The sequence below is a fragment of the Akebia trifoliata genome, chromosome 15 (assembly GCF_017979445.1).
Source record: "Akebia trifoliata isolate Shusen 1 chromosome 15, ASM1797944v1, whole genome shotgun sequence".
In the NCBI taxonomy this organism is placed as follows: Eukaryota; Viridiplantae; Streptophyta; class Magnoliopsida; order Ranunculales; family Lardizabalaceae; genus Akebia; species Akebia trifoliata.
In genome coordinates this window covers 21,896,811-21,914,160 of record NC_141389.1, presented here as the reverse complement: position 1 = coordinate 21,914,160, position 17,350 = coordinate 21,896,811, and the positions used below count along the sequence as shown (strand labels likewise).

The following is a 17,350-nucleotide window of genomic DNA, read 5'->3' as shown; positions in this document are numbered from 1 at the left end:
TTTACACATGTCACTCCCTTATTCACCTTCCCAAAAGTACTTTTTGTTCTCTCACATTTATTTACCAAAAAATCAAAGATCAAAGAATGCTTTTAAGTTTTCTTCACAAATGTCATCTTTACCCTCATAAAAATGTAAAATCCAAAAAGAAATAACCTAAGCCTCATGTCCATATTCTTTATTCTTAGGGTTGGACCACTTTATCCCCAAAAGTTCTTCAAAAACTCTATAAATACCTTCATTTTCTATGAACAATTTATGCTCTCAAGCCCTCATCTCTTAACTTAAAATTTTACCAAAATCCATACTCATCCTCTCATCCTCTCATCTTATAATTTCAACTCACTCAACCCTCAACCATTTAACTCAACTCTCAAGTCTATCTCTCAAGGTTCAAGACCACCAAGGGACAAGGTGGGGTTAAGATGTAGTTTATTTATTTTTAACTTGTATCTTCTTCTTCTAACCCTCTACTTTATTTTCTTTTTAGAAATCTCTTATGATGTAATGCATACCCTCTCACATCCCCGGTAGATTGGACTAAGGTTCAATCGAAAGGATGGGGGTTGAAGCATTTTTTACCTTAATTTCATGCATCATATTGTACACAATGCACACACTCACTTATGCATGACAATGATGAAGAAATGTGTCACCCTCTTGATGGGGTGAAACACCAAGTTTTTAGTCATGCATACATGCATCAAGGTTGTGGCCTTATGGAGTCTCTCTAAAAGCTCAAACCTACATTCATATTCATAAATGTAATGTGACTACATGGATTATTTTTTTTCATAGAATGCCCTTAATGTCACTTTGAAATCAAAACCCTTTGTTAAGGGGACATTTCACTCAAATGCACACACCACCCTTATCATACATTCTCACGTATTTTTGTATTTATTTTCTTAAGTTTTCACAAGATAAAATGGCCAAGCAAGGTAACCACCTTTGGTGGAGAGGATGGGGTGCCTAACACCTTTCTCTTCTTCTAACCGGACCTCCTTACCTAGATCTTAGGTAGACCTTGTCCTTTCCAACAAATGAGAGTCACTACAATGCCATGGAAAAAATTATTTTCAAAAAATCGATTCGGGTGCCCATTCACACCTATTTCCAAAAAAGAATGGTGCTGACTCCAAACAATGTTGTATTGAGGTTCATAACGAACATTTCATGTCTACAATTAAGATTTGGGTCTAATTAAATTATTTATTTTTTATAAAAGTACGAGACATAAAGGGACATATATAGAACAGTTGTGAAGATTCATTACACTCCAGAGCTCTTCACAAAGAACCATGCCCATCTAGCCCACTAAGGCTGTGAATTCTATGATGATCTTGCGTCGACATGTTGGTTACGTAAAAACATGTGCAACTAATTTGGGTTTAGTTTTTGAATATTACTAAACCCTATTAATCTTTATAAATAGGACCAACCCCTCACCATTTTCACATTTTAAAGCCCTTTTCTCACAAGTTCAAGGTAAATTAACCAAAACCAATAGACTTTGACCCTTTTACCCCCTAAAGAGAATTCTCTAGAATTTCATGCACTTTTACTCTTTGGCCATTTGACAGTCTTAATTGGTGAGACCCAAAAGCATGAGAATGACCATCAATAAGAAATGTATGAAAGGAAACAAGGGATCATTCTTGAAGGTATCTTGGGAACATTTTGCACGTGGGGAGATTTGGACTCTTTTGTTCTCAAGGGTCTTCCAAAAAATGGAAAAAATAGAATTTGAAGGGTATTAAAAAAAATTGAGATTAAAGTGATAAAAGATGAAAAATAATAATGTAGATTAAGGGATAAAAGTAAAAATATAGTAAAATTAGAAGATGTGAAGAATAATAGAAATAAAGTGGGTCCCATGAAACTATAGTTTAATAGGAGGATTAACACACAAAACTATTATAGAATTTGTTTATTTTTTGCGACGGCCATTTCCTATATGTTACTATAAACACATTTAGCCATGGTCATATTGTCTGGCCGTCATTATAAGTTTGACAAATTTTTTATTACACAAATTTAACTTTTTGTTTTCTCTTCTTCTCCACCTCTCTCACCATCAAAATACCCTCACCCCTCTCTCTCTCTCTCTTGATTTTCTCACGTAGATCGATAAAATCGATGATATTTGAAATCGACAATAAATACTCTATCTCAATCTAGAATTTGACTCTATTTTCTCTCTTTTTCTCCAGCTTTTCTTCGTAAGCACTATTTTTCTCCAGATCAAAAAAATTGATAATATTTGAAGTTAAAAATAGGTAGTTCGATTAGTTTTTTCCATCTCAATCTGGAATGTTTTAGGGTTATAAGAACCATAGTTTCAATTTAATCATTTGTTTCAGTCAGATCTAGGGTCTTGCATGCTTCTCTCGCTTTTGTTCGAGTCCTCTGTGAAGATCCCCAATTTAGTTTGGATTGCGTAGTTTTCCAAGTCTACAGATTTTAGTATTTGTATTTGGTTATTTCTCAATTAGTTCGAAAATATACCTAATTTCTTTGACAAATCTCTGATTCACTCACTCTTTTCTTTGATATTTAATTAACTAGTTTTTGCTGCATTTTATTTGATGGTTGATGTGAGGTATGTGATATTAATAAATGTTCTTCAGATGTTTGATTTAATGTCTGTATTCGTATCCGATCGAGGATGATCGGATCCGTTAGATCAAATGGAAACTGATCGGATGCGATTAGAACCATCAGATCGTACAGATTCAACTAATATGTATTGATTAAAAAGCATGAGACACATACCTTCGATAGGATGCGATCTGAATCATTAGATCTCAGATCAGACACAATCTAACGACTATTAAATCATGGCTTTTTATCAATAGTCACAAAAATTATTATAAAAAGCCAACCAAAAATCAAATTTCTTCACTGAAATTTTTTGTGTTATTCTCTTTCTAAGCTTAAGCTCTTGGCATATTTAGTTTTTTATTATTCCCAAGTGTTCTATACTAAATCAGACCATACATAATCCAATTTAGTAACTTGAGTGTAAACTTCTTTGTATTCTGAAGGCATTTGTTCCTTGGCCCCTTGTGTACTGTGGTTAAACCTGTAGGGGAGAATATTTGTCTAAAAGAAATCGAATCAGATTCGAGCCTATAAGTTATTATTCTTCCTTCATTGAATTACTCCCGATTTTAAAGGTCAGAATTTCCAACATCTTCATCTCTCTTCGACGATCTGAATTAACCCCGACAAAATGTAACAACTTTGGTGAACCAAACCAGACATAGAAAGCTATGTGTTGATCTCGATTTTCGTTTCTATCATATATCAAAAGCATGAAATGCCTTGAACAATGATTACTAAAAAAAGCCAAATTGAGAATGTAGCCTTTATTTTTGTGGAAAAGGCGAATAAAACTTTGAACTGGTCATGCAACATGTTACAATGGTGGTGTTTATATGAAAAAAAAAAAAAATTAATTACATTTACTTATAACAAAGATATGATATTTAATATTATAAGATTTTTTTAATATTCTCAAATTAAACAAATCTTTTTTTCAAAAATATGTTTTGTTTATTTGTATTATACATTGAACCAACTGGTATCATCAATAAATTTCCCTTTTTCAAAAAAACCTTATATATGTATATATATAGGGGACGGTTCAGCAGCCCTAAAGTTTGCCAAGTTTGGTGCCAAACATTTTTCAAAATATGGATTAGAAGCTTTGGAATGAGCTGATTTTTTGTGAGGATGATCTCTATGATGAGGAGATCATCCTCACCAAAAATCAACCTATTCCAAAACTTCTAACCCTATCAAAAGTGATTTACAAAAATTGGACGGTCCACGATTCTTCAACATGTAAACTAGGCTTAGAAGTTTCAAAATGAGCTGATTTTTTGTGAGGATGATCTCTTCACCGTAGAGATCATCCTCACAAAAAATCAGCCTATTCCAAAACTTCTAACCCATCAAAAGTGATTTATAAAAAATGTTTGGTACAAAACTTGGCAAACTTTAGGACTGTCGAACCGCTCCCATCCATATATATATATATATATATATATATATATATATATATATATATTTTTTTTTTTTTTTTCATCAAATTTTCTTTTTTGTAAAACTTTCTATATTTTTTTTCATAGACGATAGAAGAGGATAAGAGAAGAAAGGGAAGAAGAGATGATGTTCTATCAACTTTTACTAAGAGCACACCAATATGTGTGCAAATTCTTATTTCATACGTATTGGGGTGATATCACCAAAAGTTGGTATGACAATTATCTCTATGTATAATGTTAATTTCCTCTATAAGATTTTCCACCGCGTAAATTTTCATTTTCTACATTGGTTTGAAACTCCATGTTTGGATAGACTCAAACATGGAGGTGGAGGAAGAACACGAAGAAGATACTCAGTACCTTGAACCAAGAGTTCTAAAGATAACTCATCATTTTGAATCTCTAGCTAAGAAAGCCAAAGATAAATTGAAGTGGAAGAATTGACATCAAACACTACTAATTAGTTGCAAAGAAGCTCGGCCAAAGAAAGAGAAAGACTCAATCATGTGTAGAGAAACTCAAGCAAAATGAAGCAAGTTTTGTTATGCATCGTTGAACATGAAGCAGGTTCTCTAAAAAAGTTATTTTAAAAGAAAATTACCTAATATGACGGCCATAATGACCCGTCTCTATCGTGTCCCAAAAAAACTTTTCTACGCCAAATACTTTCAGGAAAAAACACATACGACGACAGCTAATTTGGTTCGGGTTGGTTCGATTTAGAGCAAAATCAGAACCGAACCAATTTAGATCGGTTCCATTATATGAGAACTAGAACCGAATCGAATTGGTCTAGAACCGAACCAACCCAAACCAACCTTAATTTGGTTTGGTTCAGTTCGGTTCCATGGGTTGCCATCATTTCTGATTGAAGAGAACTTCCCTCATCTCTTTCTATTGTTACTTGGTATGTTTTGCAACTTAAGAGAAAGAGAGATGAACCGTCGTTGACGGAGTTAAGAGGCAACTTGCAGTCGTAGAGACGAGAGAGAGAAATAATAGAGGAAGGTTTGAAAAAAATTTACATTTTATTTTAATTTTGGTTCGGTTCTCGGTTTGGTTTGGTTATTTACAAACTCTGAACCGAAAACCAAACCGAACTCATCAGTTCTTATTTTTTTAACTCGAAACCAAACCGTTACTTAGTTAAAATCGAACCAACCAAATCTAAAATTCACGGATTGGTTTGGTTCTCAGTTTGAACTGAATTAAGTTGCACCCCTAACTAATATTTTTATGGCCGTTTGATACAAACAGTCATTGATGTAACTTCGACGTTAGGCAACGAGAACACTAACCATCGTTATAGGTAATAGTGACCATTTTTTAGCCTACAATGATGACTGTGGCCGTCCCTAAATCTCTTATTTACTATAGTGAAAATATTTTTGATGGGAGGGATATTATTAAAAAAATTTGAGACCAAAAGGGTAAGAAATGAAAAATAATAAAATAAATTAAAGGGGTAAAGAGTAAAATTGAAAAAAATATATAATATAATTAGAGGGGCATCCTCTTTCAAGTTAAGAAAATAAAATTGAAATTTTTTTTGAGATTAAAGGGATAAGAATGAAAAATAATAAAGTGAATTAAAGGAATAGAAAAAAAATATAATAAAATTAGAGGAGATGAAAAATAAAAGAAATATAGTGAATCATGTGACACTATAACTTGATGAGAGGTGTAACCCATAAAACCATAAATGATGAGAGGTTTTTCGTAGTTGAATTTGTCTCCCACAACACAATAGTTGATTGAACATTTGTCACACATATACAACTGTTCCAACTCAATTTATTTTATTAATTAAATTAATTATTATTTAATAATAAAAATCAGTCTGACATAATTAAATTCCAATCAGATCTTATCCGATCAATTAAGCAAAAAATTTGGTTCAATTATGGATTTGATTCTTTTCAAGAATAATGATTTTCTAACTAGAAAATCTTCTCTGGATCAATACACACCTGTTGTGACACAGACATAGAACCATAAATCTTTTTCCTCGGGATACACAACTACATATCTCCATATCGATGTCACGACAACCGAGTGTAGACTTTATAGTTAGAAAATCATCACTCGTTTTTCCAACATTAATGGCCTCTTTATCCTCATTTCAATGTACGGTGTTGTCACATCTGAGTCACTTTGACTTGATGATGATTAGTCTGTTTATCCTACGGCCAATTTCCATTTCAATTAATTGCAAATGGTGACGAATCACTACTGCAGCAAGAGCCGATCCCCATTCCCATGCCCATCCTTTTCTCTTAAGTTAACTTAAGCCACCAACTTTGACTTTCAATGATACATCCGTGTTATTCTTCCACGAAACACGGTCAAACCATCTACCCTTGTTAGTGTTACATCATCACCTACATATCATGGAGATTGATGAATCGAATTGTTGATTACAATGATTCATGTTCTAATGTTGTGATCAATATTTTATACTCATGAATCTCAATGTTCATAAAAAATCAAGATCAACAATTTGATTAAAAATTAATCTCAATGATTTGTATTATCGATCTTGACAATTTGAACCATTGATCTCTCTAATTTAAAACAAAAGAGATTTACCCGGCAGACCTAACTATTACATGTTTATTATAAAAACCTAACTTTATGAAGTTTGTTACCCATAAAACCTCACTTTATCAATTTTGTTACTCACCAGAACTTGGAGTGAGGATCCACCTCATAAAAGTCAAATTTATGGGATAAATTTGTTATTTAACATATTTTGAAGTGGATTCTAACCTCATCAATTTGTGACATCTAAAAACATGATTTCATGGCATAGGGTTATAAAGGACAAAATTTTAAGAGTTTTTAAAAAATTTAAAAAAAGAATAAATTTTCACCATTGAATTTTAATTTTAAATTTGGGAATTCGATAGCCATCCATTTTCAATAAGTGCGATCAAGTTCAAAAAGGTTTTTTCTTTTAAATGTTTTATTTTAAATCTGATTTGTTCCATGAAATCTATATGACTGTGGCATTGGATTTCTAATTTAATAATCTATATGGAGCAAACAACCCTTAAAAATTGAAATCTAACCAAGTTAGTTATGCTAGTCTGATTCATAAAGTAATTAAGGTTTACTCACGTGACAAACTTGATAAAGCAAGGGAGTTTTTGTAATAAAATTGCAATAGGTAGGTTCAATATACTCACCAAATTAAGTCTGGTTAGTTAATTTCTAGTTATTGGATTCAAGCTACATTTTAGCATTCTTAAGTTTTAGTATCACGGGTTTACCTCAATAGTTTTAAAACTTTAATGTTTATTAATACGAGCCGACTTAATAATTTACGAGTCAATTGAAATGAGTCAGAATAAAATTATATTTATTTTTATAATACAAATATAAAAATATATTAAATAAATGAATTGTTTTGTTGGGTGAATCTTCATTTGGTGCACTAAATATGATGAAATTCCAAGCCCGGTACTCTATTCATTTTAATTCTCAAAACAATGAATTCGTCACTTTTACAATCAACGAATTCGTTGGTGAAATATCAGTGATCTCGCTAGTAATTTATCAATGAATTTGTTGATTATGAAAATGATGAATTCACTGGAAAAACATGCTTGAATTAAAATGGACAATTTATTGGAGTTGGAATTTTGTCAAAAGTTGTGCACATTGTTGGAAATATCTCCTTTTTCATCATTAAAATAGGGAACTTCTATTGCCACACCAACTTTTGCTAACACCTCCCCAAGATGTGTGCTTCATCTCTAGTGATTTGAATTGGGGTGGCATTAATTACAGTTTGTGTGGCAATATAATCTCTCTAAAAACATTATGTAGATTTAACTCGAATTGGTGAATCTATTAGTTGACTCATGGACAAGTTGATTTTGATGATTTTCTTGGTTGACTTGGTGAGTTGGTTCTATCCAATTTTGTTCAAGTCACCTCAAAATCCAATTTTGAGTCAACTCAATTAACTTTAGGACTATGTTATTACAAGGGGAGAATCATTGATCTTCTATAAAAATGTGTCGGAGGAAAATGGATTAAAGGATGGGCCATTCAAACTTGTTTTTGGATTTTATAATTTGATTCATCTATGGCACTATTTCTTTTTTTTTTTTTTTTATAAATCAGAATGATTGATAAAGCACCGATTTTTTTTATATATCAAAATTTTGGTTGTTAAAGGGCGGAATTTTTCTTTTTTAAAATTTTAATCGAAATTCGACACTTTAAGTGCCAAAATTTTTTAATATAATTTTTGGCACTTAAAGTGCCGAATTTTGATTAAAAAAATTAAAAATAAATTTATATTATTTTTTTAATTTTTTCGATTGTTATTAGTCGTTGTTTTTCGACAGTTATTTGGCTATTGTTTTTCGACCGCAATTTAACTTTTGGACTATGTGTATCAAGTGCCAAATTTTTATTAAAAAATTAAAAATAAATTTATATTATTTTTTTTTCCGACCGTTATTTAATTGTTGTTTTTCGATAGTTATTTAGCTGTTGTTTTTCAACCGTTATTTTATTGTTAGACTATGTGTATATATATATTAATTCTCTCATACTTTTCATTCTCTCACAATTACATTGAAAATGTCTTCAAGAGTAATTATTTGTCGATATAAAAATTACGTTGAAGGTATCACGTATATTAGTGGAAATATACGAATTTTATCTACTTCATCAGAAATTACATATGCAAAGTTAAAAGCTCTTATTTTTTCAATCTGTAACATGAAAATTTTGTAACATATTAATCAAATTATGGTCAAGGTGGGCCTAGGTTTTTTCGAATCAATATCAAAATGCTGATATAGATCATAATGTTGCGTACGGTACAACTCAACCTAATGTTGTAACACAAAATGATTCCGATAGTGATGTAGATGGATTTGTTGATACAATTTGAATTCGTCATCCGACGATGATGAAAATATATTAGATATTTATATTGGTAAAACTTTCAATAATGTAATTGAATTAAGAGAAAAAATAATTTTTCTATAAAAATATGTTATTAATAATAAAAAAAAGTTATAGTTAAATGTGATGTTTCAAACTGTGACTAACATATATATATATTATATATATATATATATATAGGGTCAGGTTCAAGGGCCATATGAGAAAACATATGTAAAAACTTTCGTTTTTAATAAAATTTTAAAATATGGGTTAGAAATTTTGGATTGAGCTGATTTTTTGTGAGGATGATCTCTATGATGGGAAGATCATCCAAAAAAAAAATCAGCCCAATATGAAACTTCTAACCCCATTAAAAGTGATTTAGAATGTGGACCGTCGATTTTTTACCAATTTTTTATCACTAATTTGTAAATCACTTTTGATGGATTTAGAAGTTTCTGATTGAGCTGATTTTTTGTGAGGATGATCTTTTCATCATAGTGACCATCCTTGCAAAAAATCAGCTCAATCCAAAACCTCTAACTCTTATTTTAAAAACGAAAGTTTTTTCATATGTTTTCTCATATGGTCGTTGAACCACCCCCATATATATATATATATATATATAGGGTAGTGTTCAATGGCAAACTTTTTGGCAAAACATTTTTCAAAACATGAGTTAGAGGTTTTGGAATGGGCTGATTTTTGGTGAGGATGATCTCTACGGTGAGGAGATCATCCTCACCAAAAATCAGCCCATTCCAAAACTTCTAACCCCATCAAAAACAGTTTACAAAAAATGGACGGTCCATGATTTTTCAGCTTGTAAACATGGGTTAGAAGTTTTGGAATGGGCTGATTTTTGGTGAGGATGATCTCCTCACCGTAGAGATCATCCTCACAACAAATCAGCCCAATCCCAAACCTCTAACTCATGTTTTGAAAAATGTTTTGCCAAAAAGTTGGCTATTGAACACCCCCCATATATATATAGGGTCGGGTTCCGTAGACACACATTGCGACAACGTGTTTTGTCTTATATGGGCAAAAATGTTTGGAATGGGCTGATTTTTTGTGAGGATGATCTCTATGGTAAGGAGATCATCCTTGCCAAAAATCAGCTCATTATGAAACTTCTAGCCCCATGTTTACAAGTTGAAAAATTATAGACAGTCCAATTTTTGTAAATCAATTTTGATGGGGTTAGAAGTTTTGGAATGGGATAATTTTTTGCAAGGATGATCTCCTCATCACAGAGATCATCCTCACAAAAAATCAGCCCATTCCAAATCTTTTTGCCCATATAAGACAAAAACGTTGTCGCAATGTGTGTCGAAGGAACCCCACCCATATATATATATATATAGGGTAGCGATCAATGGCCAACAGTTTGGCAAACATTTTGGCAAACACATTTTTCAAAACATGGGTTAGAGGTCTTGGAATGGGCTGATTTTTGGTGAGGATGATCTCTATGGTGAGGAGATCATCATCACCAAAAATCAGCCCATTCCAAAACTTCTAACCTCATCAAAAATGGGTTACAAAAAATGGACGGTTCACAATTTTTCAACTTGTAAAATGGGGCTAGAAGTTTTGGAATGAGCTGATTTTTGGTGAGGATGATCTCCTCACCGTAGAGATCATCCTCACCAAAAATCAGCCCATTCCAACACCTCTAACCCATGTTTTGAAAAAGTGTTTGCCAAAATGTTTGCCAAACTGTTGGCCACGGATAGGGACCCATATATATATATATATATATATATATATATGGGGAAATGTTCAGCAACAAACATTTTGGCAAAACATTTTTCAAAACATGGGTTAGAGGTTTTGGAATGGGCTGATTTTTGGTGAGGATGATCTCTACAGTGAGGAGATCATCATCACAAAAAATCAGCCCATTCTAAAACTTCTAACCCCATCAAAAATGATTTACAAAAAATGGACGGTCAACGATTTTTCAACATGTAAACTGGGGCTAGAAGTTTTGGAATGGGCTGATTTTTGGTGAGGATGATCTCCTCGGTGTAGAGATAATCCTCACCAAAAATCAGCCCATTCCAAAACCTATAACCCATGTTTTGAAAAATGTTTTGCCAAAATGTTTGTCAAAATGTTTGTTGCTGAACGGGACCCATATATATATAGGGTCCCGTTCAGCAACAAACATTTTGGCAAAACATTTTTCAAAACATGGGTTATAGGTTTTGGAATGGGCTGATTTTTTGTGAGGATGATCTCCTCACCATAGAGATCATCCTCACCAAAAATCAGCCCATTCCAAAACTTCTAGCCCCAGTTTACAAGTTGAAAAATCGTGGACCGTCCATTTTTTGTAAATCATTTTTGATGGGGTTAGAAGTTTTGGAATGGGCTGATTTTTGGTGATGATGATCTCCTCACCGTAGAGATCATCCTCACCAAAAATCAGCCCATTCCAAAACCTCTAACCCATGTTTTGAAAAATGTTTTGCCAAAATGTTTGTTGCTGAACATTTCCCATATATATATATATAGGGTCGCGTTCCTACGACCCCCATTTCGACCCTCATCGCGACACACGAAATCAGCCGTCGGATTTTGCGCAGATCAGCGGTCCAGATCGGGTGTAGCGGTACAATCGATTGTAAAATAACGAATTTTCGTTATTTGCAAACGCCTCCCCGTACCAAAAAAAAAAAAAAACCAGATCTGAGTTCGATCTTCGTCTGCTTCTTCACTCTCTGCCCTGCGTTCGAACGGCTGAGATTTCCATCTTCGTCTTCTTCTTCACTCTCTTCCTCTTCGACAGATCGAGATCGATCTTCGTCTTCTTCTTCACTCTCTTCCTCTTCGACAACGGCGACGAAACCCTCTTTCGTCTTCTTCCTTCATCTTCTTCTTCTGCCCTCTGCGTTCGGACGACACACAAACACACGTCTTCCTCGACAGACTTCGATCTTCATCTTCACTCTCTCTCTCTCTCTCTCTCAGGTAAGAAATCAGCAACCCTTAATTACTTTTCTTTTTCTTTTTTTTTTAATTTTTTTAATTTTAAATTTTATAGCTATGAAATTATCACCTTTAAACATTTCTTCTTTTTTTTTTTTTTCCATCATAGTTTATATTTTTGATGTATTTTCTATGCCTTTTTATTAATGTTTACGATTTTATTTATGTTTATTTGAAGAAGGAAAAACAGATTTATTATGCAGAAATTTATTCACTTTGTGTTTGAAGAAAAAGCTCAAAGGTGTTACATGTTAAGCATCTGTTGCTTACGACCCAATAAAATAAATAGGCTTGTTCACTGGATGTTTGAAGAAAATCCCCAAAGGGATTTCTTGTTAAGCATGTGATATTCCTAGAAAGCCATACTTTGTTGTCCCCCTATTTATTTGTTTGGCCTGATATGTGTGTGTGTAGGTGCACTACTTGTTGGGTCTACGTAGATATTTGTGGAATGGGGGTCTATGCATCCTCTAGTGTGATTGCCCAAGTCCACAAAATATGTCTGATTGTCACTACATAGGCTCATTGCTTTCACCTATCCCATAGTCCATAAAATTCCTAAGTGTTAATGTGCCAACTCTAGCAAACCCACCAAGTTGTCTATGTATTCAACTCACATTGAATATTCTACTCAATTTTGAATGATACCAAGTTGATTGTAAATATACTTGAAACCATGATTTTATCATTCATAATTTTAAAATTCAACTTAAATATCAACAAGTGGGTTGGAGTTGAAAAATTGAGAAATTACATAGACAAGTCAAATAAAACAATATGACAAATATATATAGGGTCGCGTTCCTACGACCCCCATTTCGACCCTCATCGCGACACACGAAATCAGCTTGTTCACTGGATGTTTGAAGAAAATCCCCAAAGGGATTTCTTGTTAAGCATGTGATATTCCTAGAAAGCCATACTCTATCTAATGGGTTTTGGTTGTGGTACATTGTTCATTTTAAATGTGTTCCTACGACACATATGGGTTTTGGTTTTGTTACATTGTACATGGTATGATACTGCAAATGGGTTTTGGTTTTGGTACATTATTCATTTTAAATCCCAAAACATGTTTTTCCAGCAAATTCATCATGTTTAGTATTAACTAATTCATTCAAAAATTACCAGTGAAATCGCTGGTAAGGCAAAATTGCTGGTATTTTATCAATGAATTCATAGACTATAAAACTGACAGCATTCATGAATTCGTACATTATAAAAGTGACGAATTAACTATAAAAACATGTTTTGGGAGTTAAAATGAACACTGTACCGAATCCGAAATTTTGTCATATTCAGGGTACGAAATGGAGATTCACCCCTTAAAAAAAAAGTCATCATTGAGAATAAGTGAAAATTGAGGTGCCAATAGAAACACACTCTCAAATTTTTTGTTTTGTTTTAGATTTCTATTTGTTAGATTTAAGATTTTATATGGGCCTAAGCCTAATTGTAATTAACTGTTGAAGTTGTTTCAATGTGTTATAACACTTTGTAATGTTGAGAATAGGTAAAAGTTGGGGTGCCAATAGAAACACACTCTCTCATTATTTTGTTTTATTTATTTATTTATAAAGATTTCTATTTATTAGATTTAGGATTTTATATAAGCCTAATCCTAATTGTAAATGACTGCTAAAGTTGTTTCAATGTGTTATGACGCTTTGTAATGTTGAAATAATTAGTTGAACCAAGCTTTTGTAATGTTTGGATTGTGTGTTTTAATATTTAACTAGGGTGTGATAAATTATTTATGATATTGGGGATGTAATAAGTAAATGTAGATCACTTACTCATTCATTACAAGTAGCCTTAGAGATTTGGTCATATTTTCTAAGACTTTTCGGGGTAAGTTAACTAGCTATTTGACACACATGCCACTAATCCTTTTGAGGATTTTAGAAATGGCTTTCCATTTATTCTTTTAGATAGCTTCGAGTATTATTGATTTGAATGTAAGAAACATGAGTTGGCAACTACTTTTGTATTATTATTTAGATGTTGAATAAATAGAAATTTCAATATATTTTAGTTAACCTTAACTGGGACTTTGTTAATTTGTTTTAGATAATTCTTCATGGATACGATTGACGTTGACAAGTGTGGGAGTGTACATGTGAATGAAAATGTGGGATCATCTTCGATTATGGAAGTAGATATTGGGGAACGTGTTGATTGCCTCAGTCCTAACAAAGATGTTCGAAAGTTAAATGCACCATATGTTGGGATGGTTTTTGATTCAACTGAGGAAGCAAAAAAATACTATGAAGAATACGGATGTCAAGAAGGGTTTTGCATTCGTGTACGAAGTAGTTCTAGGACGATAAGAGGTTCAAATGCGGTGACTGGGATAAGATATGTTTGCATACATGAAGGCAAATATACATCGAGGATAAAAGAAGATGCGATAACAGATGAGAATGAAAAGGGGAAGAAGAGAATTGTAAGAAGTTGTTCTACTTTTAAATGTGGATGTGAAGCAAACATGCGCATTGTATTCGACCAACGTGCAGTAAAATGGAGAGTGTCGGTTTTCAACGATGATCATAATCACAAGGTTGTCACGCCATCGAGGAGAATGAAAATGAAGTTGAATCGAAATATGCCGAGCGTAGCTAAGGATCTAACAGAAACATTTCATAATCAAAACATTCAAATTAATAAAGTTCCATCAATTCTTCGTGGAGATATGATCGGTTTTGATGTTAGAGACTGTTACAATCACCTTCGAAATGTTAGGCGACAGGATTTAGAAAGAGGCGATGCACAATGTGTACTTGAGTACTTTATTGAAAAACAGAATGAAAATCCACAATTTTTCTATGGGATACAATGTGATGAAGATGGGAGAGCAGTTAATTTTTTTTGGGTGGATGCGAGGTCAAGATTGTCATATGAATATTTCGGTGATGTGGTTACATTTGACACAACTTATAAGACAAATAAGTACAAGATGCCGTTCGCCCCGTTTACTGGAGTCAATCATCATTTTCAATCTATCCAATTTGGATGCGCTCTTCTAGGAGATGAGACAGAGACTACTTTTGTATGGTTGTTCGAGATGTGGCTTAAAGCTATGAGGGGAAAACATCCAATTTCAATAATCACAGACCAGGACTTGGCAATGAGGAATGCAATTGCCAAAGTTTTTCCCAACAGTCGTCATCGTCTATGTATTTGGCACATTCGGAAGAAATTTGCGGAGAAATTGTCCCATAAATACTTTGAAAATTCTACTTTCAGAAGTAGGATAGAAAAATGTATTTGGTCGACATATTCTGGGGAAGAGTTCGAAAAACAGTGGCATAACGTGATTCAGGAAAATGGATTAGAAGAAAATGAATGGTTGCAACACCTGTTTGAAATACGGGAATCTTGGGTGCCTACTTATAATCGAACAACTTTTTTTGCTGGTATGAATACCACTGGGCGTAGCGAAAGCATCAATGCATTTTTTGATGGATTTGTTAATTCGACAACAAATCTCAGAGAATTTGTTGTGAAGTATGAAGAAGCTTTGAAGAATATTTTGAAAAAGGAAAGTGATGAAGATTATGAGACAGAGCACAAGTTTCGATGTGTCAATGACAACGACTTGCTTTTGAAACATGCAGCAACAGTTTATACGAGAAGTATATTTGAAAAATTAAAGGAAGAATGGGTCCAAGTTTTCCGATATAAAGTTGAAAGAAGGGAGATGGAAGAAGGAATTCAGACGTTTTTTGTAAAAACAAAGTTTGGCGAGCCTGATGACTTTATTTTGAAAATAAATGTGGATACCTACGAGGGTACATGCGGGTGTAAAAAATTTGAGTTTCTTGGAATTGTTTGTCGGCATTTTTTAAAGGTGTTCACACATCTTGACATTGATGTTATACCATCACACTTTATTATTGAGAGATGGAGACAAGGGGCCAATAAATTTAGGGTGATGGATGTACAAGTAACAATCGATGGTTATGAACCTTCCGAAGCATTAAGATATGGCAATATGTGTAAACAGGCAACTACATTAGCCAGTTATGCATCATCTTCAATGAAAGCATACGCATTTTTCACGAATGCCGTAAATGATTTGTCGAAACAAATTTATGCAATTAAAATGGAAGAAATGACAGAAATTGTTGCTCAACCGAATGAAGAGGCACATGAAAAAGGAAAATGTAACCTATCTCAATTACTTTTAGACCCGAATGTCACGCAAACAAAGGGTAGAAAGAAGGATGACAAGGGAAAAGAAAAAGTTGATACTACGGGTCGGTTGAAAAGCAATATTGAGTTGAGCCAACAAAAGAAGAAAAGAAAATGTGCATTCTGTCATAAACTTGGACACGATAAGCGAATATGTCCTGTGAATCCAAATAGAAAGAAAAAAGATTGTATTCAAGGTAATTATAAGTATCTTTATAAACTAATGACTTCATTTAATGCATTTAATTGAATAAATTTTAAGTAATGTCTTATTTATTTATTTATGAATTTTTTCTCAGAAATTGATGATATACAAGAATTGGGCAAAGACATGGAGAGCGATCACGAGGCCTTTCATTTAGAATGAGGGTATGTTATGTTTTCCTTTGAATTTACATTTTTGTTTTCTTGTGAGTTGGAATCTGATGTAGTTTTCCTTCACTTTGATCACAGAGTATAGTTTCTTACTACTGTTAACTATTTGGTGTTGATTTATAGGGAGATTATACCCTCACCTACAGTTGAAAATGAGAATATCGAAGCAGTTTCACAAGAATTAACTCCATCTGTGATTGATCCAAATTAACCTATTGATGACATTAATTCAGTATCTAGTGTACATGTCGATACTGCTTCTGATGAGTTGCAGCAGAGAAAGTCCTCGGATAGTGGCATTCAAGCAACACTTTCTCCTGTTAGACCTCAATGGGCATGTCACAGAGATTATCTACAAGGGAAAGCATGATCATGCTAGACCTCAGCTTAGCAGTCAAATGGCAATTGAAACATCTAATCATACCAAGCCAAATGGTACCCCCGAACTTTCTCCTGTTGCAGCAAGTGGAGATGATATCGAAGGTCCAAGTTCAAAGTTGAAAAGGATTCGCGATGAGGTTGAGGATCACGATGATCTAGATTCTAAACGTAGATTACTTCAGTTGAATACCGAGACCCCCAACAATGCTTCTACGAAAGAACAAGGTCAGTGTGTAACTCAAACATTTGTATATGCAAATCTTCAATTAAAAATGATAATGCTTTAGACTACTTACAAGAATTGACTCTATCTGTAACTGTTCCAAACCCCACCAGTTTACAAGGTTACAGGGTCTGTTGAAGTTGACTGTGATGAGTTGCAGCAAAGACAGGACTCAGACAGTCGGGTTAAAGCAACTCGATACAATCATAAGGGTAGTCTT

The 17,350-nt window shown here is 33.4% G+C and overlaps 1 protein-coding gene across 1 annotated transcript; it reads left to right on the top strand.

Annotated features, from left to right (window-relative positions):
- Nucleotides 1-14,037: 14,037 nt before the first annotated feature.
- LOC147384606 (protein FAR1-RELATED SEQUENCE 5-like) lies at nt 14,038-16,518 on the top strand. Its single transcript, XM_086424962.1, has 2 exons — nt 14,038-16,348; nt 16,451-16,518. Exons 1-2 carry the CDS (start codon nt 14,038-14,040, stop codon nt 16,516-16,518), a joined length of 2,379 nt encoding a protein of 792 aa, XP_086281088.1.
- The last annotated feature ends 832 nt before the right edge of the window (nt 16,519-17,350 follow it).

What these genes read in the sequence shown, in the direction of transcription:
- LOC147384606 (XM_086424962.1), top strand. Translation starts at nt 14,038, where the DNA reads ATGGATACGATTGACGTTGACAAGTGTGGGAGTGTACATGTGAATGAA. An exon ending in GAAAAAAGATTGTATTCAAG is followed by an intron (nt 16,349 to 16,450) that starts GTAATTATAAGT and finishes ATTTTTTCTCAG; the next exon opens with AAATTGATGATATACAAGAA.